The 24,041-nt window shown below is 36.3% G+C and overlaps 1 protein-coding gene across 1 annotated transcript in view; it reads right to left on the reverse strand.

Annotated features, from left to right (window-relative positions):
- Positions 1-16,043, reverse strand: part of Rad9 (cell cycle checkpoint control protein Rad9) — a 237,637-nt gene extending 221,594 nt beyond the window's left edge. The window contains exons 1-2 of the mRNA XM_090384423.1: positions 15,936-16,043; positions 1,805-1,904 (exon numbers count right to left, since the gene is read on the reverse strand). Coding sequence (XP_090240549.1) covers positions 1,805-1,862 — 58 coding nt within the window. The 5' untranslated portion in view covers positions 1,863-1,904; positions 15,936-16,043. The remainder of the gene's footprint in view (positions 1-1,804; positions 1,905-15,935) is intronic.
- Positions 16,044-24,041: the final 7,998 nt, after the last annotated feature.

A 24,041-nucleotide genomic window follows, 5' to 3' on the forward strand; every position in this document is an offset into this window, starting at 1 on the left:
GAGAGCATCCTTAGATTCAAGGGAGGTCCCCATGGACTGGAGATGTGTAAATGTATCCCCAATTCACAAAGGAGGTTCAAAGGGTGACACAAATAATTATAGACCTGTTAGTTTAACTTCTGTTCCAGGGAAAATAATGGAACCACTGGTTAAAGAAGTGATGCAGGATCACCTAGACAAGACTGCAGTAATAGTTTCAGACAAAGCATGGGTTTAATAAAGGTAAGTCTTGTCTGACCAATTTGATTGGATACTGCAATGTGGTCACAAAGGAACTAAAATGCAAAAAATAATTTTTATATCATATACTTGGATTTCAGGAAAGCTTTTGATACTGTTGCACATGGAAGACTGCTATACAAATTGGAGCAGTATGGCATTAAGGGCAAGTTTCTACAATGGATAAAGGGATGATTGAGTGAGAGATGGTAAAGAGTGATAATAAATGGACTAATGTAATTAGTGGAGTCCCCCAGGGTTTGGTGCTGGGCCCATTGTTGTTTTGTGTATTTATTAATGATATCGCTTAAGGTATATCAGGCTTAATGTCCAAGTTTGCAGATGATATAAAGGTTGGCAGGGTTGTTAATGATAGTAAAGATAGTATGCATGCAACAGGATCACGCCTCCGTAGCCAGGTGGGAAGGAGCGGCAGTGTGTAGCACACGCTTCTTGATTAGACCGGGGTTCGAGCCCGTCACCACCAAATACGGAGAATGCGGAAAGGTCAGGGAATGACCACCGCACATCCCCGGAGCAATATGGCCTTAGTTGCTAATGCTCCTAAAAACCAAATAACAACAACAACAACAGCAACAGGATCTAGAAAAGTTAGGTAGATGAACTGAGAAGTGGCTGGTTGGTTGGTTATTAGGATTTTTATGCTGAGAAGTGACAACTGAAGTTTAATATTGATAAATGCAAAGTACTGCATATGGGTAGCATTAACCCAAGAGAAACGTACCAACTGTGTGGTTTTACACTCAGGGAGATGGAGAATCAAAAAGACCTGGGGGTAATTGCGTAGTCGGACATGAAGTTCTCTGAGAAGTGTAGACAGGCTGCCAGAGGAGGTCATGGAGTTTTGTCAATGATATACAGGAATTTTACTAGCAGAGACAAGGAGGTGATTATACCTTTGTATAAGGCAATGGTCACGCCACACCTTGAGTACTGCATATAGGTCTGGAGGCCTCATTTTAGGAAGGATGTAGGGTTACTAGAACAAGTACAATGGGCAACAAGATTGGCGAGAGGAACTAAGGGGTTCTCTTGCCAGGAGAGGCTTAAATTCTGTAAGTTGTAGCACCTGGAATCTACCACCATTTTGCTTATTGCTCTAGAAACTAAACATGTGTTTCACCCATGTTTAGTTTCTAGAGCAAAGTTTCCGGCATTCCTCCCCCATGCTTCTCCTTCAACCCATGCACGATACTAAGTACTATAGTAGGTTTTGATACCTTTCGTGTTTGGCGGGTTCTTAAAAAAAAAAAAAAAAAAAAGGCACCTGCGAGGTGATCTGATTGAAGTGTACAGGCAGATTCAAATTGAGGGAAGACAGTTGTAGAATAGATGTGCGGAAGTTTGCCTTTAGCCAGTGGGTAGTTGATTGCTAGAAGAGACTTCCATCTGTTGTTGTTGTGGAAGTTGATAGCTTAAATAAATTTAAGGCTGAACTAGACAAACATTTGGAGTGACCAGATTGGTGAAATGGGAAGGTTTTTTTTGTCTCAACTAATGCTAATGCAGCTCCTCAGCCCTTTAGAAAAATAACATATAATACATCAAAACTAATGAGGCTTACCTTTTACATTAACATTTGCTACTGTGCATTTCATGTACAATTTACTTTCTTCATGCATTATCAAAATCAGGTTGGGACTGTTCAAGTATTCTTTTCTACTCTGTAAAAAATTAAACAAAAATCTTAATAAAAGCTTAAGAGTTCTCGGAGTTGACATGAAAGAATAAAACAAAACTATACTATTTTGCAAGGCTAGGGAGTAGGAGTAAAGGAGTAAGAGGTTTTTACAGGAGTAGGAGTAGGAATAAGGAGTAACAAAATATATTTGTGAAATGGGAAGTAACAAAATATATTTGTTACTTCTTATTCCTGTTATTATATTGTACATGCAAACACCAAAAAACAATTTTATTATATTGCACTGTCTAATTTTAATTAAAATTTTTTTTTTTTTTATCTTTTGTTTTAGGTAATATGAATTTGTAAGCCTGTTAAAGTTAATTTTGAGATAAACTACTTAATTTAATTAGTCTAAAATGGAACAAAAGAAAGCTGGAGTATTTGAATACTTTGAATTATCTCAAGAAAAAAATGTCTTCATATGTCAATTGATGAATGGAGTTCATGCAATTCAGAAATCAGCGCAGGGAAAGGAAAAGGAGGCTATGCATCCACCAGGTCATCCAATTTAAAACGCCATTTAGAGTGCTTGCATCCAAAACAATTCAAGCTTATGGAGGAAAAGGAAAGCAACAAAAAGTCATCAAGTTCTAGCACAGGTTGTAAAGTAGAAGGAAAAAATATTCTAACAAAGTACTTTGAGACCCAAAAAATTACTATAGCAATGACAGCTGCTAAATTCAAAGGGTATATTATTGAACTTGTTGTAAAGAATGGACCACCACTTAGTGTATTCTCTTCTCCAGGTTTTATTGGATTGAGTGGTGAAATGGCAGCCAAACTGAGAGTATCTTTGGAACGACATAATATTAGGAAAATAATATTAGAGGAAGCTAACAATCAAAAAAATTTGTTGAAGGAGATGCTAAAGGGAAAGTATATTCATCTGAAGATAGATGCATGCACCCGTCAACGGGTAAATTATTTTGGAATAAATGTCCAGTTTGTGAATGAAAATAAATAAACAATAATACATACTTTAGCACTTAAAGATACCAAAGTGCAACATACAAGCTAACAGGTTTGCAAATTGATTAAAAATGTGCTCAAAGATTTTGGAATTAAGAAGGAAAATATCTTGACAATAGTTACAGACAATGCATCGAACATGATAAAAACTGTTGAGAAGCTTAATGAGGAAAAGACAGATTTTGAATCAGGAGAAAGCTGTGTGTACAGTGATTTAGATGAAGATGAGTACTTAGACAAGACCTTGAATGCTATTGCAAACAATTTCATTGGTTTCACTTTCCCCAACGTCAACATACAACATATGAGGTGTGGTGTGCATACTTTACAGCTCGTAATCCGTGATGGTCTGAAAGGAGCTCATGCAGCTAATCTCACAAGTAAGTTGTGCCAGGTTGCTGTAGCTGCTTGATCCCCCAAGATTGATGCTATTCTGAAGAGGTGCTGCGGAAAAGGAGCTCTAATTGATCAAGCTACTAGATGGGGCAGTGTTTATTTAATGATCAAACTTCTTTTGGAATTAAATCCTCTATTTATTGATATGGCAAATCCTGAAATAACTTTATCTGATCATGAATGGGAAGAAGTTGAGCAGCTTGAAAGATTACTTTGCCACCCATATAATGCAACTTTAATGTTCCAAGAGTCTTACTTAACACCTGGATCATTCTACAAAGAATGGAAAAGTCTAATCTTCAAGTTTTCCCAAATTGGTGGTCTCACTGCTGATGGAATCAAACAGTCTATGGAGCGCAGAGAAACTAATTTAATAGAAAATGATATCTTATTAGCAGCAATTTATGTTGATCCAAATTACAGAATTTTGCTATCAGAGGATCAGGTAGCCAGAGGAAAAGCTGCACTACTTGATTTAAGTGAAAAAATAACAGGATTAAAACAAGAAGATTATGTGGCCTCCCCTGAGCTTGACACATCACCTTCTTCTTCTAGTTCAGAATTTGATGAATGTGATTTTGAAAAACAGCTTGATCACCAAGAAAAAATAAAAAAGAGATGCATTCAAGCTAGTAATACAAATACCAACAAAGGAGAAGCTGTAGTGCTGGAAGCAACCAGTTATGAGAAGTTCCGCTTTGATTTCTATCAAGCTTTAACTTTAGTGGAGAAAGTAGGTCGTACATCAAAGTTACAGGTGATAGATGCAATAAAAACATATCCACTAATAGCTGAAGATGCAGCCTTTTGCGTTACTGCTTTACCACCTATCCAAGTCAGTGTTGAAAGGCTGTTTTCTGCACTCAAAATAATAAAATCTGATTTATGTGCTTCGATGAAAGAAGATTTGATTTGAGTCCATACTGTTTTTGAGAACTAACTCAATCTAAAAGACAATGTATAGTTTAGTTTTTACTAGTTTTTTGCTCTTTTTGTATTAAATAAAATTGAAAATTAGCATATTAGTGCATTGTATTGAATAAATAATGTTTGTATCAAATATATATTGTGTAATTTAAAATTTGCATTAAATAAAAAAAATATAGCTACAGCCATTTGAATTCTGAATAGTGATTACCATATAATCATAATGTAATCAGAATTCCAAAAAGTAGCCTGATGAGTCATGCGGCAATGACAAAATATTTTTTATTGAGGAGTATAATAGGAGTAGGAGTCACATTAAGAAAAAATATCTTACTCCGGAGTAGGACAAGGAGTAACCCCAAAATCACTACTCCCCAGCCCTGCTATTTTGGAAACTACAGCACTGAACTGCATGTATATGTGTACATGTAAAATAGTGTACAGATGAGTACAAACAATTCAAAATATATTAAAGGTCAAAGAAATACACAGGAAAATTTATAAAATAAATAAATTTTCTATTTTTACTCCCGAACAACCACATAAGGTCGCAGGAGTTCTTAAGATATAGAATAAAAGATACAAGAACATTACCGCCACATTTGATAGTCAGGTGACTTTAAACCACAGACACTCAAAGCACACGAACTTCTGTACTCTCACATGACCACTCAACCTATGCCAGCTGTAATGTGCTGCAGAAACTAAAGTTCATATGAAAGCATAGTTACTCATGTAGTGATCTTCCCTATATGTCTATTTCACAGTATAACAGACCCTGGAAAATATATCACAAAAGAGAGGATTTCGAGAACTAAATTTAAAATATAAATGACCAAGAATAAATAAGGGAAATTAAAAAATTGTATTATTATTTTTTTTTAATTACTATATTTTCTGAAACCTTCCTTAAATTTATTCAAACTACCTACTTCCATAATGCCAACTGGAAATTTATCCTGACAATCAGTTACTCTCTGTCAGAATGCAAATTTTCGCACAACTATTCTACAACCACCCTTTTCAATTTATGTCCCATAGTGTGTGTGTGTGTGTGTGTGTGATTCAAGAAAAAGTTAAGCACTTCAATCAGATATCCTGGCAGTTTTCTGCTAGAAGCTATTCTGAATGTTTTATTTCACAGAACAAAGTCTTTCTTGGTAACAGCACCAAGAAAGACTTCAGTTTTGAAATTAAATCGCTGATTAATCTTGTTACTCTTCTCTATATCTATTCCAAAAGATTTACAATTCCTAAAATGAATTCTCCAAACCATTTGTACAACACTCGAGATGCTAACACACTGCTTTATACAATAGAATAATCACCTCTTTATACATGCCGGAAAAATTTCTCTATATCACTGAAGTATTTTAAATGAGTTTTTTAGAACAACCATTAGTTTAAATAGATCTTAAAGTAGCATAACCTGTTTACTATCATTAACCATTGTGTCCATCTTTGTATCATAAGAAAACATGAAAACTCACATCAGCATTAGCATTAGCATTAGTAGAGGCATTTGATGCAAGAAAGCAAGCTTATGCAGCATCAGCCAAAAAAAAAAAAAAAAAAAACCCCACTTCCACTTCATCCCTCTGTTCGTTCAAAATACCTGTCCAGCTGAGCCTTAAACTTATTTAGGCTGTCAACCTCCACCACAAGGGATGGAAGTCTGTTCCACCAACCAACAACCCGCTGGCTAAAGGCAAATTTCCGCACGTCTATCCTACATCTGTCTTTCCTCAATTTGAATTTATGCCCTCTCAGGTGATTTTTCTGAGCTAGAGGAAAAATCCCATCAGCATTGAGCATGCTTAAACCATTCAAGGCTTTATACACCTCTATCAGATCACCTCACTGGTGCCTAGTCTCCAGACACTGTAATTTGCAAAAATTACGAAGAAAGTAAGAGCACCCCTTTGTTCCATTCACTAATCTTGTTGCCCTTCTCTGTACTCGTTCCAGCAGCTCTACATCCTTCTTGAAATGAGGCCTCCAGACCTGTATACAGTACTCTAGGTGTGGCCTGACCATCGCCTTATACAATGGAATAATCACCTCCTTATCCCTGCTGGAAAAATTCCTGTATATCATTGACAATACTCCATGAGCTACTCTTGCAGCCCGTCTGCACTGCTCAGAGAACTTCATATCTGCCTGCACAACCACCCCCAAGTCCCTTTCATTCTCTACCACTGTCAGTGTAGTACCACAAAGTTGATACGTTGCTCTGGGGTTGCTGTTTCCCATGTGTAGTACTTTACATTTGTCAATGTTAAACTTCATTTGCTACCTCTCAGCCCATCTGCTCAACCTTTCCAGATCCCGTTGCAGCAGCATAGTGTCAGTAGTGTCCTTGACAACCCTGCCAACCTTTGTATCGTCTGCAAACTTGGACATTAAGCCCGATATACCATCATCAATATCATTTATAAATACAGAAAACAATAATGGACCCAACACTGAGCCCTGAGGGACTCCACTAATAACATCAGTCCACGATGAGCAGTGTCCATTGATTACCACTCTCTGTCTTCTCCCCCTCAACCACCCCTTTATCCATAGCAGCAATTTGCCTCCAATGTCACACTGCTCCAATTTGTGTAGCAGTCTTCCATGTGCAACAGTATCAAAAGTCTTTCTAATAGAGATCCAAGTATATAATATCAAAGTTATTCCCTGCATCCAGTTCTTTTGTGACTGCATCATAGTATCCAATCAAGTTGGTCAGGCAAGACTTCCCCTTAACAAAACCATGCTGTGTCTGAGCTATAACTGAAGTCTTGTCTAAATGATCCTGCGGTGCTTCTTTAACCAGTGCCTCCATTAATTTTCCTGGAACAGAAGTTAAGCTCACAGGTCTATAATTACTTGTGTCAGCCTTTGATCCTCCTTTGTGAATTGGGGTTACATTTGCACATTTCCAGTCTATGGGTACCTCTCCTGAGTCCAAGGAAGCTCTCATAATTATGGCTAAGGGTTTGCTTACTTCCTTTGCTGCCTCCTTTAATATAACTGGATAGATCCCATCCACCCCGGGTGCCTTTCTTGTGTTTATCTTCAACAGTTTCTCCTCCACTTTACTCCCAGTTATTTCAAGATTCTGTAGCTTACTGCTAGAGTTGAATACACCTCTGGCATTCCCCTCGCTGAATAACTCCTCGTGTGTGAATGTCGATGCAAAATATTCATTTAGTTTGTTAGCTACCTGAGCAGGATCATCAACACTTGACCCATCAATATCAAGTGGACCAATCTGATTCATCCCCTTCCTTCTAGAGTTTACATAAGTAAAGAACTCTTTGCTGTTTTTCTTTGCATCCCTTGCCAAGGATTTCTCGTAATCTGCCTTCGCCTGCCTAACCTCCTTTGTAACTTGGTTGCATATCAACTTGTATCTATCATAGGCTTCTGTGTCATGTGTTAATTTGTATGTATCCCATGCATTTTTCTTCTCTGCCATATGCCTCATTAGTTCATCTGACATCAGAAAATATGTCGAACTTGAAATATCTATATCAATATCATTAATAAATATTAAAAACAGTATGAGCCCAAAACTGATCCCTTTCCTACCCACTCATCTCATTAGTCCATAAAAAGCAGTGGCCATTTATATCATTCTTTTTCTCCTACCAATTAACTATACGTTTAACTATAGTAGTAACTTTCCCCTAATGCCTAGATCTTAAAGTAGCATAACCTGTTTACTGTCATTAACCATTGTGTCCATCTTTATATCATAAGAAAACATGAAAACTCACATCAGAAAATATGTTGAACTTGAAATATCTATATCAATATCATTAATAAATATTAAAAACAGTATGGGCCCAAAACTGATCCCTTTCCTACCCACTCATCTCATTAGTCCATAAAAAGCAGTGGCCATTTATATCATTCTTTTTCTCCTACCAATTAACTATACGTTTAACTATAGTAGTAACTTTCCCCTAATGCCACAGTGCACTGCTCAGTTTATACTACAGTTGTTCATGCGGAATTGCATCAAAAATCTTTACTGAAATCTAAGTAGTATATGACGTCAAAATTATTCTTTGCATACATTTCCTTTGTGAAACCTCATAGTAGCTTGGTAGCTAAAAAGACTGGAGCCAAGATTTTTAACAAATCCATAGTGTGACTGCCTCACAGCTATACCTTGATTAAGATGACCTTGAATTGCTTTTTTTAATACTGGCTCCATTATTTATGTAGTTAACCCACTTCACCCTTAGAGCCAACTTTTGTAAATAGATGATACACTTGCATATCTCTAAACTGCGGGGACTTGAATGGCTCAAGGCTCAACAACTTCTTTTGCAGCTTATTTTAATATAACCAGATAGATTCCATCAGCCTTGGAAGCTTTGCTGACTTTTAGCTGTAGCAATTTCTCTTCCACCTTCCTTTCCATTATTAAAGAGCTGTTTAACTACCAATTAGTTATATATAATAGATGCCTACTAATTCTCTCTCTAAAAACTTCATGCAAATGGAGAAGCAATATATTTAATCAATATAGCAACAATCTGTACAAGTCATCAACAGCAAGGCCACCACAGTCAAGCGGTCAGGCATGAGTTCAAGCCAGTCACTGCTAAATACAGAGTGCTATTTCTTGTATTATAGTCATCATGGAGCATAAACAGAAAATTAATTATTATTATTTCTATTCAATTGACCAGTGATTCTTTCCCATTCCTTCTAGTATTAACATATGTAAAGAATTCCTTATTACTTTGGGCTGAGAGGACATGGAAAGTAGCTCCCTCTGCCTGAGATTAAATATATTTGCAAGAATATTTGCTGATGCTATTGAGGCAGTGATAGGTGGATCAGAAAACTGATAGCTTTGGGGGAGGGAGGTAACACAGACTAATAGCTTAATTAGAACCACAGGCAGAGGTGAAAGTAATTCTTGCACTGCTACTATTGGTACATGCAGCAGACTGGAAAGCAAGGTGTCTGGGACTTCAGGCCTTGCTGTGGGTCATTATGGAACAAATAAATAGATGGGCTCTGTTAGGGTAACTAAGAATATGAGTTGTGCATGGATACTTCATGTGCACTAATGCAAGTTGCACTGTAAATAAATTGAATGAATTTGAAGTACTGATTAAGTCATCAAATACAGACATTGTACGAATAGTAGAAATATAGTGTCACTCAGACATAAGTTATGCTGAATTTGAATTTGGGCAATACAATGTATACAGGAAGGATAGACAGGATAGGATAAGTGGAAGGGCTATGCTCTTAGTTAAATCTAAGGTAGTGCATCCAGTTGACATGGGTGGTGAGTGCAATATTGAGTGTTTGCTGTGATATAAGCATTGTGAAAACAAAATTAAGAATAAGAGTGTGCTATATTCCTAATGACTGTGATGAGTATACCAAACAGCTATACAGAGAAATAGAGTAAGCCAGTAAATCAGACTGTCTCATAATGGGAGATTTTAACTTTCCAGATGTTGATTGAAATTTGTGGTTGGTCAGACTTTGGTGGATTTACTTGAGGACTGTTTTCTAGAGCAGCATGTTAGAGAGGCAACAAAAAATGAAGCAGTAATCTTGATCTGATTCTCAGAAGGATACATCATGCATTAAGAATCAGAAGGCAAAAGACCCACTGAGTGGAAATGATCACAGCATATTAATGTGGAATTTAATTAAAGACAACTACTGTCGAGGTTAAATGGAACAACTTTTGCTTTCATAAGAGTGCCTACAGGGGTCTCAGAGAGTTTTTAAATACTGTGCAATGGGACCAATGGATGATGTTATCAACAGCAAATTCTAAATGGTAAATATTCAGGGAAGTAATGAAAGAAGCTACTATGTTTTTCATACCAATGAAGAAATACGGTTCAAGACTTACACCTAAATGGAGGTCAGATGAACTACTGTGATATGTGGCAGAGAAGAAAAGTGCATGGGATGCATATAAATTATCAGGTAATATAGAAGCCTATTGTAGATATAAATTAGTCTGTAATCAAGTCACAAAGGAAGTTAGACAAGCTAGGCAAATACTGAGAAGTCTCTGGCAAAGAATGCAAAGAAAATCAGCAAAGAATTCTATCTTTATATTAACAGTAGAAGGAAGAGGTTGAATCACATTGGGGCACTTAATGCCTATGGGTTAACTAGGATTGCCAGGCCCTACATTTTTCCCATAAGCTTTGTTTCTTTGGTTGATTTTACTGTTTACGTTTTTAATTTGCCTTCCTTTTTTTTTTTTTTTTTTCTTTTTACGATGAAAATCACGTTTTAAACGTCCCGGTAAATACAGTTTAAAGTTGGTTGCTAACACAACCATCAGATGATGCTGCAACTATTCAAAAGCTGTTAGCCAACAATGTTTTTTCAACAGTTGCCTACCATGAGAAAGGTGGAAGAAGTCACGGATCATATTGTTCTTTCACTTTCATTATCCATCGTGTGGGAGAAGGATGCAATGTAGTTTATCACGTGTTGAAATGTGAAGTTGTTAATAAGTTATAGTAAGGAATATTGAACTTTATAGAAAGTTAATGTACTGTGTGCTATTATTGGTATTTTTAAATAGAAAAACACTGTGCATTATTTCTTCTTAATAGTTCTTTCTTTCTCGAATTGAGAGCAAGATCCTAGGAGAGACGTGGGTTTTGGATTATTTGTTGATGAGGTAAGAGTAACAAATTATTATATGCTGCTAATTTAATTCTCTCCACATTTGAAATACATTGTTAAACTGACAGACAATATTTCATATTTGTGCAACTTTTACTATTATTATTATTTTCAGATTGCTACTGAATAATTTTTGACAGAATGAGCAAAGAATCCCAGTCCATTAGTCCTCCCAACACTCCTCCTAAGAAAAAGAAGAAATTGCAGTATAAGCAAATCTACTTAAAGAAGTGGGAAGAAACTTTTGCATGGGTGGCTCCAGCTTCTTCAGAGGATCGTGCCTAGTGCAAATTGTGCAACAAGAATTTTTCTATCAGTCATGGTGGTCAATTCGACGTTAAGCAGCATGCACAATACAAAGGGCATCAGCAAAAAAAGGAGGGAAATGTGGGTGTAAACAAGTTATCAAACTATTTTGTTAATTTTAAAAAAACCAAAATACGACAGAGTGACAGCATGCGAACTAGGGTTAATATACCACAATGTGAAACATAATCATAGTTATAATAGTTTGGACTGTGGTAACAAACTGGCATCATCCTTATTCCATGATTCTGATATTGCAACAAATTGTGTTGTGGAAGAACAAAATCAGAACTGTTAGTTAAAAATGTTCTAGCTCCTAAAAGTGTAGAAGACTTTGTGGACATCCTTAATGATCCAACTAAATGCAGTTAGTTCTTTTGTGTTGCTACAGATGCTTCAAACAAGGGCAACAGAAAGCTATTTCCCATATGCATTAGATATTTTGATCCTACTAACGGTATAGAAAATAAATTGTTAGATGTTGTTGAAAGGGCTGATGAAACAGCTATTTCTATATCTGAAATGTTGTTAGAAGAGCTTGAGGCTTTTCACCCTAACCCAAAATATACTTCTACGTACAGTGCTGATAATGCAAATGTAAATTTTGGAAAATATCACTCTGTTTTTCAGTTGTTAAGGGCAAGTTAATGTTGATATTGTTAAAGCTAATTGTGTTAACCATATATTGCATAATGCCATGAAATATGATTGTGACAGTTTTGAAGTAGATATAGAAAACACTGTACTGAAAACTTACAATTTTTTCTCTCTGTCAGCTAAAAGAAGGAAAAATTTAGAATCATTTTTTGACTTTGTGGAGCTGGACTGGTCTAAATTGGTATACCATGTACCAACGAGATGGTTGTCCTTAACACCAGCTGTCAAAAGATTACTTCAAAACTGGCCTGCTATTAAGAGCTATTTCCAAAATATTGATGATTGTCCCAAATTTTTCTCCAAATTATTTCAAAGTGAGGATACTTTCAAAGTGAGGATTATTTCAAAGTGATTCAGAAATAAAATTGCAAGTGGTTTTTAACTTTTTTGTCAATGTTGGAGAATTACTAGATGTTACTACTAAAATTCTTGAGAAAAGTGACTTGAGTATCATGGATTCATACAAATCAATGACAATGATCAGAAATAAAATAAATCAAAGAATTCAGGGTCAATACTTTGGAAATTCCGCAAAGCAATTTTTGAAAAAGTTACCCTCAATGCAAACAGAAAAAGATTGTTGACGACTATGTTATGATTTTTATTCAAATCTATTGCAATACCTAGAAAAAAACTGACTTCAGTGAAAAAAATAATTGTTCTAAGTTAAACTTTTCTCTGGAAACAGAAGAAATTAAGTATCAAGATTTTGAAATGGCAATTGATATTTTTCAACTCCAAGAATGTTTAAATCTTGACGAGTTGTATGAAGAATTTTTGTGAGAATAGGTTGAAGTTGCTGGAAAGTGTTAAGTGTACAGGAAGTAATGTGCACAAGTGGCTTGATTTTTTTCCAAAGTTCCTAAAGAAAATGTACCCAATATCAGCAGAATAGTAGGATATTTGTTAAGTATTCCTGGCTCAAATGCTGTAGTAGAAAGGGTGTTTTCGTTAATGAAATGAAGTGGACAGATATCAGAAACAGAAGTCACCGAGAATTAATCGAGGGAGAGTTGCAGATTGCAATGAATTTCTCTTTTACATGTAAAGAGTTCCTTCAGTAAGTAAAACAGGATAAACAATTGTTAAAAAGGGCAAAATGTCAAAATAAGTACAATTAAAATATCAGTAAATTTGAATTTTCTTGTATTTTTTAAAACTAATTTTATTGACAAAAATCTTCCTTTTTTTTTTTTTTTACCAAAACCTGAAAACCCTAGGGTTAACTATTGACAACGAATTTATCCGTAACCTGCTCAGGCTGTGGACAATTTATCAATGATACTGATGAAGGTATATCAGGCTGAATGTCAACATTTGCAGATGATACAAAGGTTGGCAGGGTTAATGACAGTAATGGCAGTGTGCTACTGCAATAAGATCTAGAAAATTTGGGCAGATAGGCTGAGAAGTGACAAATGAAGTTTAACATTGACAAATGAAAAGTACTGCATAGGGGTAGAAGTAACCCCAGAGAAACGTACCAATGATGTGTTGTACTACACTTAGGGTGGTAGAAAATGAAAAACACCTGGGAGTAATTGTGCAGTCAGATATGAAGTTTTCTGAGCAATGCAGACAGGCTGCCAGAACAGGTCATGGGGTATTGTCAATGATATACAGGAATTTTGCTAGTAGGGAAAAGGAGGTGACTATCTCTTTGTATAAGGTAATGGTCAGGCCATGCCTTGAGTACTGCGTACAGGTCTGAAGACCTCGTTTTAGGAAAGATGTAGTTTCTTCAGCATGTACAGAGAAGGGCAACAAGATTGGTGAGAGGAGCGAAGGGTTGGTCTTACTAAGAAAGGTTAAGTTCTGCAAATTGCAGCAGCTGGAGACTAGGTATCTGCAAGGTGATCTGAGTGAGGTATATAAGGCCTTGAATGGGTGGAGCATGCTGAATTCCGATGGGATTCTTCCGGTTGCTCAGATTACGAACCTGAGGTGGCATAAATTCAAACTGAGGAAAGACATTTGTAGAATAGATACGTGGAAATTTGCTTTTAGCCAGCAGGTAGTTAATTGCTGGAACAAACTTTCATCTGTCATTGTGGAAGTTGATAGCTTAAATTCAAGGAGGAATTGGACAAACATTTAGAGGGAATGTATGTGTGAAATTGTTTTTTTTTTTTTTTTTTTTATACATGCCTCAATTACAAGCAAGACTTATTTTGCATCTATATTCACACGAGGAATTCTTCAGGGAATGGGATGCCAGAAGTTTAATCAAACTCTAACAAGGAGCTAAATGACTTTGTGTTATTTAAAATGAAAATGGAGGAGAAATTTTTGAAGATGGACATAAAAAAATGCCCTAGGGTGGATGAAATCTATCAAACAGCAAAGGAGGTCAGCAAACCCTTATCACTTCAAGTGAGGTCCCGAAACATGTAACTGAAATAATATTGGGTAATAATTAAAAATTAAGAAAATTTTAAGGCAATTTAAAAACATATAACAACAAATTATGAAAAACAGGCCATAGAGTTAAACCTCCACACCCACTAAGTGATATCATGTTTATACTGTTTGTTTATAAAACCAATGATTTAGTATAAAGTGACCAGAAATTCATGGATTATGCAGGAAAGTTTCAGGATTTAAGTTGTTTTCCCTACAATGCAAACTGTTCTGGAAAATGTCCCGTATTGGACATGGTATTTGCCTCTAAAATCGTATTTCTCATTCATCGACAACTGTCCAAGAATTCTGTGAAGTTTTTTGGATGATTTCTCAGAAGTATGGTTTTATTTCATGCACAGTCAGGCAGAAACATTCCACAGTGCAGTGAAAAATATTGAAGGCAATAAAAATACATTTATGGAAGTTTACGAGATAAATGATTTAAAAGTTATTACGAGATAAATTATTTAAAATCCAAATTAAAAGAAAGAATGGATATGCAGTATCTACCACTCATTGTAGGCAATCAGTTAACAAATTTAGAAATTGGTTACTCCAAAAAAAATCACTTCATTTCCAATGTGAACAGTTTTTATCAGAACTGTATCCAATATTTATAACTCCACTTAACACATTTTCAAAATAATGACTGTTTTTGTTGGATCAATCTTAAAAATTGTGTTAATCAGCAATGTGTAGAAAAAAGTTTTGAATGCATTTCAACGTACAATAAAATGAAATTAACTGATGCAGATGAAGAAGAAAGGGCTTTTTAATGAGATATTATATTTAAAAAAATATGCTGATGATTCAAAAATAAAAGAATGGAATGACAAAAGAATTCCAACAGATATGAGGTGGGTCAATATATTTAAACATCTCGACTCAAGGGGCATACCACAGAGCAGTATCTTATTACTCCATGGAGCATACCACAGAGCAGATCTTATTACCCAATGGGGCATACCATGCAAGCATTTGAAAAGATAAATTGGATTTGCATAATGTTTGAAGGAACCAATGATGCAACAGAAAGAGTTTTTACGGTAGTAAATAAGTTGTGGAAATCAGAAAAAATACAATCGAAGAAACACAAATCAATACAAGTTAAATGCAATTTTGTTAATTCTTGTTATAGAAGTTAATTTCTATTGTAGAAGTTAATAGAAATTCTATAATAGAAGTTAATTTCTATTGCATGCATTTTTATTATTATTTCATTGAAATGCCTATATCATATAGGTATTTCTGTGAAATAAAACAAATACAATGTATATGTAAAAAAAAAAAAAAAAAAATATATATATATATAGGCTATATATTTTTATTTCAAGAAGTGTGATATTTTATATGTTTAGTTCAAATTGTTCAAATAAGTATATGTATTTAATTTATATTTTGTATATGAATATTTCTTATAAATAAAAAATTTAAAATCGATGTCCCACATTGGAATTCTAAGGATCTGGTCACTTTAGTTTAGTATTTTATATCCAAATATGAAGGCTTTTTTTAATTATTATTATTAATTTTCGACAGCAAGCTGAGCGTGCTATGACAATTCTCCTTGATAATTTTGATTTCAAAAAAATGAAGTGTTTGATGGAGTATTGGTAGTCACGCAAAAATATAACGGGGACGAATTGTGCTGTTGAGCTTCAGTAGTATACATCACCTTCGAGAGAACGACAAAAAAATGTAGGGTTGAAGTTCGTAAGTGGAATACAATACGTTTAAACCCATGGGCTCACATCTGATGAGTATGGGTTTGGCACACCCAGCGTCCTGAGCTGGATATCATAATTCTTCTCTTTCTTGGTGATTCCCTTCCACTTTTGACTCTCCCTCTCTCACAGTAACTCGGGAATTTTTTTTTTTTTTTTTTTTTTGGCTGGTGCAACATAAGCCTCAAGCTTCCTTGCACCATGTAGCTAATAATAACAATAACAGTTAATTGAGATAATTACCTCCTAAGCTTGTTCCAAAAGCATGTTCTTACATAATGTGTATGAGTCGAAGCACTGCCTGTTTCCAAGAATCAAGGAAAATTCCTTTCGCAAGGCATTTGTTGAAAAGTACTAATAGATAGTTCGGAAGATGTATAGCTGCTTTCTTGATGACCTCAGCCTCAATATTATCGTAACCAAGGAATTTATTTATTTTGTTCTGTCAAGCGCTTTGTTCATTTCCTCAGAGGTGAAAGGTTCTATTTTATTGTTGGAGAAGGCCCAGTTGCCTTTTTCAATCTGAAGTAGGTCCCATCATTGATGGGACTCTCATCAATCTGAAGTAGGGCATTCAGAATATTATTAATGGATTTAGTCCATGTGTGTGTTGGATTGCCTTCGAAAGTTAGGGTTGCGCTTATCATTCCTCCCCTGGGCAGCATGTTCATAACAATACGAAAAACCGCCCCCCCCCCCAAGTATCTGCATTACCTGTAGTTAGCATTAGCATTAGAATTAGTAGAGGCATATGATGCAAAAAAGCAAGCTTATTCAGCATCAGCTAAAAAAAAAAAAAAAAACCCACTCCCATTTCACCCCTCTGTTCGTTCGAAATACCTGTCCAGTTGAGCTTTAAATTTGTTTAGGCTATCAACTTCTACAACAAGTGATGGAAGTCGGTTCCACCAACCAACCACCCGCTGGCCAAAGGCAAATTTCCGCACATCTATCCGACATCCGTCCTTCCTCAATTTGAATTTATGCCCTCTGAGGTGATTATTCTGAGCAAGATGAAGAATCCCATTGGCATTGAGCATGCTCAAACCATTCAAAGCCTTATACACCTCTATCAGATCACCTCGCCGGTGCCTAGTCTCCAGACTCTGTAATTTGCAAAACTTAAGCCTTTCTTCGTAAGAGCAACCCTTTGTTCCATTCACTAATCTTGTTGCCCTTCTCTGTACCCGTTCCAGCAGTTCTACATCCTTCTTGAAATGAGGCCTCCAGACCTGTATACAGTACTCAAGATGTGGCCTAACCATTGCCTTATACAAGGGAATAATCACCTCCTTATCCCTGCTAGAAAAATTCCTGTATATCATTGACAAGACACCATGAGCTACTCTTGCAGCTCGTCTGCACTGCTCAGAGAAATTCATATCTGCCTGCACAATTACCCCCAGGTCCTTTTCATTCTCCACCACTGTCAGTGTAGTACCGCAGAGTTGATACGTTGCTCTGATTTTTTTTTTTTTTTTTTTTGATTTGGTAGTTGTTGGCGCATCGGCTTCTGTGGCCATATTGCACCTCCCAAGGTTTTTGCAGTACTTTGATCCAAGCCCGAGGCGGGAATCGAACCCGCGACCTTTGGGTTGCCGGGCAGGTACTACGTTGCTCTGGGGTTACTGTTTCCCATATGTAGTACTTTACATTTGACAATGTTAAACTTCATTTGCCACCTCTCAGCCCATCTGTTCAACCTTTCCAGATCCTGTTGAAGCAGCATAGCGTCAGTAGTGTCCTTAACGACCCTGCCAACCTTTGTATCATCTGCAAACTTGGACATTAAACTTGATATCCCATCATCAATATCATTCATAAACACCGAAAACAACAACGGACCCAACACTGAACCTTGAGGAACTCCACTAATAACATTAGTCCACGTTGAGCAGTGTCCATTGATTACCACTCTCTGTCTTCTGCCACTCAACCAACCCCTTATCCATAGCAGCAATTTGCCTCCAATGCCACACTGCTCCAATTTGTGCAGCAGTCTTCCATGTGCAACAGTATCAAAAGCCTTTCTGAGATCCAAATATATAATATCAAAGTTATTCCCTGCATCCAGTTCTTTTGTGACTACATCATAGTATCCAATCAAATTGGTCAGGCAAGACCTGCCCTTAACAAAACCATGCTGCGTCTGAGCTATAACTGAATTCTTGTCTAGATGATCCTGCAGTGCTTCTTTAACCAGTGCCTCCATTAATTTACCTGGAACAGAAGTTAAACTAACAGGTCTATAATTACTTGTGTAAGCCTTTGATCCTCCTTTGTGAATTGGGGTTACATTTGCACACCTCCAGTCTATGGGTACCTCCCCTGAGTCCAAAGAAGCTCTCATAATTATGGCTAGGGGTTTGCATACTTCCTTTGCTGCCTCCTTTAATATAACTGGATAGATCCCATCCACCCCAGGTGCCTTTTTTATGTTTATCCTCAACAATCTTTCCTCCACTTTCCTCTCAGTTATTACAAAATCATCCAGCTCACTGCCAATGTTTACTTTACCTACATCATTCTCCTTCCTGAATAACTCCTCATGCGTGAATCTAGATGCAAAATACTCGTTTAGATTGTTAGCCACCTGAGCAGGATCCTCAACTGTTGAACCATCAATATCCAGTGGACCAATCTGATTCATCCCTTTCCTTCTCGAGTTCAAATATGTAAAGAACTCTTTTCTGTTTTTCTTTGCATCCTTTGCCAAGGATTTTTCGTAGTCTGCCTTTGCCTGCCTAATCTCCTTTGTGACTTGGTTGCCACAAGGTTCTGCCAAGACACTTTCTTTTTCTGCCGAATGAGGCTTTTGTAGTCCTTACGATATCTTCTATACGCTTCCTGTAGAGCGTAGACCTCAGTGGAGATCCAGGAGTGCCTGGCTCTCTGGAAGGTTTTTTGGGTAGTGTGGACTTGTAGCATTCAGTTGGAGAAACTTGAGGACGTTGGTCGGATAGCGATTACGGTGTGCAACCATAGTCCATTTTGTTCTGGATTGTTCTCAATACCCTTAGATTGGACATTTGACATCCCGGACGGAGTGATTGGGATCCATTTTTCTGCTTTACAATTGATGCAATTAGGGGCTTGGTTTTTGTTTGGACAATTGTTGTAGGTGTGTACGCTTTCGGCGTAGTGGTCACAGGTGAGGTCTTGTCCTACACAGACATGGGATGTGTGTCCGAATCGGAGGCATTTAAAGCACTTGATGATAGGTATGTGCTCCTTGAATCGGCAACAATCCCAGACAACAAATATTCATTGTTGTTGGGAAAATATTTTCAATATCTTCGGGGAGAGTTCCACTACCCAGTTGCAACAAGTACCCGATCTGGATTTGGTGGAGTACTTGACTTGAAATTCACTTTGAATTTCATGTCTGGTGATATGATCAGCAAGGTTCCTATCATATACTTCCTGAAGGAGGTCATCTTTGAAAATTCCTTTTTCGACATCGAAGATTACAATAGATGGGCCTTTTGGTTTGGATATCTGAGGGCTAAGACCAAGTTAATTTATCTCTGGGATTTGGATGATGTTTCTGCATTTTTTTTTAAGAAGCAGTCTGAATGATGATCCCAGATTTACGGATTTTTCTGAGGCTTTTAATTTTCATGGTTTTCATTAGAGTTTTCAAGTTGGTAGTAATAACCTCTTTGACAGCCTAGCTTGAAGTGAAGGAACCTTCCTGGGTGGCACGAAGGATGACTAGCTTTTCTTCTCTATTCTGTCTGGTATTGGGAGGAGCAAAATAGCTTATCTGCCACCATTGGTTGGATACTCAACGCAGCTGAATAGGACCGGGAGCGCTGTGGCATTTCACTTAGTTCCTGGTTCTTGGTCTGGTGATAATCTTCAACCATGATATTCGATTCACTGTCTGTAAGGTGGCAGCCATTACATTGCTAGTGGTAAGGCAGTGTGATTGGGAGGAGGGGCATTAATTTTTGGCCCCTGTACCATAGCAGCATAAGTTGATTTTGAGATAGGTGTTGGGAGCAGTGCTGGCCGAGTCTTGCGGTTTGATTGTGCTGTCAGATCTGGGAGGAAAGAGTTCTGAGTACCATCAATGGTCTGAGCTAGACTGCTGAAGGCCTTTGTCAGAGTATAATTTGTTTCCCTCAATTCTTCATTGATTGCTCTTAATTGTTCATTCTTGAGTATTAAGTCATGTAACATGTTTTCCATTGCACCCCAGCAGCCTTTATCTTTCTGGGCAGCTTGGTTACTCTACTTCCATAGGAAACCACGCTACTAGTGACGGTCGTGTTCAAAGCCGCTAAGTGGATTTTTCTTATTTATTGATTTGAAATTATTGTTTTTCTAAAACTTTTGATTTAAATTTAGTAGTATAACATTATTTTGTGATTTTTTGATTAATTTGGTGTATTTATTCTTTACTCGGCCTTGTAAAAGTATCGGTAAGGGTTTCCACGTGTTCGTAACTACCGTTACCGTTAGTAACTTTCCCGCCATTGTGATACCGTACTACAGTGTTTCCCAACCTTTTTTTTACCATGCCCCACCTAAGTCTTTCTAAAATTCTGATGCCCCCTATGTAACGTTGGGAAACACCGATATACATATTTTTTATATTCAAAAATTGAATTATTTCCTAAATGAAGCCTAATTACAACTTGTTCAGGACACAAAACTTAGGTTTTAGGAAGAAATCATTAGGAAATTATTAAGAAAAAAACAGTAAGTAAATTTTCAAAACATATAATGGACAACTAAAATTCAAGTACAAAATAATTTATATGAAAGATTTTTTTATAATATTTTAATTTTTAGTAATTATTATTTAATTGTTTAATAATTTCAACATTCCATGTGAAGTCACTTCTAGATGAGTGCACTAAATTTAGTGAGACCCTTGTGCTTGATGCTTGCCGCAGAGAGATTTTATATTGGGCTCCAATTTAGTCAGCTTCAGTCTCAAGTCTCCCCGTTTTGTGATATCCAGTCGATTTCTTTTCTTTAGGAACAAATCATTTATGGCACTAAATCCACATTCAGCTAAATATGAAGATGGAAACGGTAACAATAGCTCTCTTGCAAAGTTGGTTGAATTTGGGTATTTAATTTCTGTTTCATCACAAAGCCATGCCATCGCTCCTTTTATATTGAATAAAGTTTTAACTGACTCATCATTTTGCATTTCTGAGAGTTCTTCTTGGTACTGCATTGATACATCAGACAAATCCACTAACATTGGTTGCATCATCCAGGTTGGGAAATCAATTTGTTTTAAATCAGAAAACCTTTCTTTTAAATCAGCGGACAGAATTTTCAGATGATCGACAATAACAAGTACAGCGGTATCAGTCACTTCACATTTTTGCAGCCAACGAAACTGTTCAAAATTTTTGTTACAAATATATTTTTGACATAATTCAATAAATGTAATGAAACCAAATATCTTCGCTTTTGCATCGACGAGAGTTTTATTTGTTCCTTGAAGTTGTTTATTTAATATATTTAGTTTTTCAAAGATATCGGCTAAATAACTCACAAATGCTTTACCATCGACCGTTAACAGATGCTTCATTTCAGGTTTGTCACTTAAAAAGTCACTAATAGTATCAAATAGTTCCATGAATCTTTTCAAGCAGTTCCCTTTCGAGAGCCACCTTACTTCAGTGTGAAGTAAAAGTCTCACATGGTCTCCATTTTGTTCTTCACAAAAAAGCTTGAAGAGACGCTCACATTTGGCATTAACTTTAATAGCATTGACACATTTTATAACTGATTTTATTACTTCATGAAGAACAGGCGAAATATTTTTAGCTACCAAGTTTTCCCTATGAATAACACAATGCACAAGAAGCATTTCTGGATTCTCATCTTTCATCAATTTTAAGCAGCCATTTTTCTTGCCCATCATATTAGGAGCACCATCTGAAGCGCAAGATGTTATATTTTTCATTGGTATATTATTGTCATCTAAGTAATTTTTTAGCTTATTATATATATCTTTGGAGGTAGTGGTGCTCTCTAATGATTTACAGAATAACATTTCTTCAGCAAAATTACCTTTATCAATATATCTCGCATAAGTTATCAGTACGGCTTCACTGTCTCTCAAAGTTGATTCATCCATTTGCACTGAGAATTTTCTTGTTTTCAGCTTTCCAACAAGTTGTATTTCAATATCTTCACTCATTTCATCTATTCTTCTGCTAACAGTATTGTTATTGAGTGGCACAGCTTTCACGTCTTTGTCATCTTTTTCCAGAACTGTTTTAAGAAATGCTGATATTGATGGTTTGATTAAATTCTCTCCTATAGTATGATTTTTCCCAGATTTAGCAATGAGTAAAGAAATTTCATAACTAGCCTCAAGAGTACGATTGACAGTTGCAGTATGAGCAATAAACAGAGACTTTAATGTTGCTCTTTTTTCAAAATTCTTCTTTAAAGTTTGAAAGTAATCTAAATCTGAATTTACATGAGCATTATGTTTCGCCTTCAAATGCGCCTCAAGACGACCTCACTTCATTGATTCGTTGGTCAAGCATTGTTGGCATAAAAGACAAAAAGGTGACCTTTGATCGTGGATAGCGGGTATGAAACCAAATTTTAAGTATTCCTCTGAATACTGACGAACTTTTTTTTTACTTGCACTACTCATTTTACTGCGCAACTGAAAGAAATAAATATAAGATAAATCAAAAACTAAAAATAAACTATGCATTAAAGTTAATTTTATTTTATTTTAATATATCAAAATTAATTATTAGTACGCTTTTTGAATGAATAAATCAGACGAATTACTGAATTCGGGCTATTAAATCTGTGGTCTCTGTGAACAAGCAGATAAGTCTAATTTGTCAAAAATGAGATAAGTGCACTATAATAAAGTATTTATTATTTACTATTATGTGACACGCAGCTATCTTCGTTATTGTAGTTTTAGCGTGAGTAATAAATATTTGTATATTCGAATATATGCGTGTTTATATGAGAGTGTGAAGTTTATTTTTCCTCTCCTGCAAATTCGAGTTTTTGGACTTATTTGCTTATTTACTGAGACCACAGAAATACATATATGACAAATACATACCATTGTATATCACGGTTCTTCATTAATAATAATTCTGTGCGTGGACAAAGTAATTTTTATTTTAATCTGAGATCGTCAAACCTATCCAAATGTACAGTCACGATGCCCAAACGAGCGTTTGTATGAAAGGAATTACCTATTTCATATAACATGCTGAGTTTGCGGTTGGCTACAGTAGACAACCACTTTGCTTGCACATTGCATATGCCATAAGCAATCGTCCAATACAGTATGTACTATTCCTTCACTAGGCATAGTAAGCAATACTCTCCGAGCAAACTGTAGTTGATATTACTCCAAACTTTCAAGTGCAGCTCTATAGAAAGTACAACATTTAACGAATGCTTATTTAAAATTGAGATACCAACAATTCTTTTGTACAAGTTAAATCATAGTAGGCGGTTGTTTTAAACTCTAGACGAGCAATTTTTGAATTGCCCCCCTGAACAATCAAATTGCCCCCATGTGGGGCGTGGGACCCACGTTGGGAAACACTGCCGTACTAGATATACCGTAGGTTACATACCGTACTAAATAGCGTTAGTTGAACTTCGTTAGCAGTTAAATTGTACGTTTAAATAAATACATATAACGACTTAGATTACAAACGTAATATAATTAATAACATAACATAATTAATTAATAAATTAATAGAATCATGACTCAGACCAGAGCAGCAAAGCAAAAGGCTCAAGATAATGGAAGTGCTGTGGCTCAGCGCAGAACTCAGGGGGGCAGTTGTCCTCTGACTCACAGCCTTATAAAATGCACTGTTTGCTTGATGTTTGCAGACTATCGGGTACGGGACATGATACTGCCAAGGGGGATGTCTTTGTGTGTGCGCGATGCAAGGAGTGTACCGATATCAGGCAACAACTCGGCGTTCTTCTGGGCCTATATGAGAGCTTGAAGGACAGGGTGGATGCCCTCGAAGAAACTAAATTGAGGGGCCCATCAAGCTCTCAGCTGCCCACATCAACGCCAG

This window comes from Mastigoproctus giganteus, chromosome 1 (genome assembly GCF_048544385.1).
Source record: "Mastigoproctus giganteus isolate SK-2022 chromosome 1, ASM4854438v1, whole genome shotgun sequence".
NCBI classification, from domain to species: Eukaryota; Metazoa; Arthropoda; class Arachnida; order Uropygi; family Thelyphonidae; genus Mastigoproctus; species Mastigoproctus giganteus.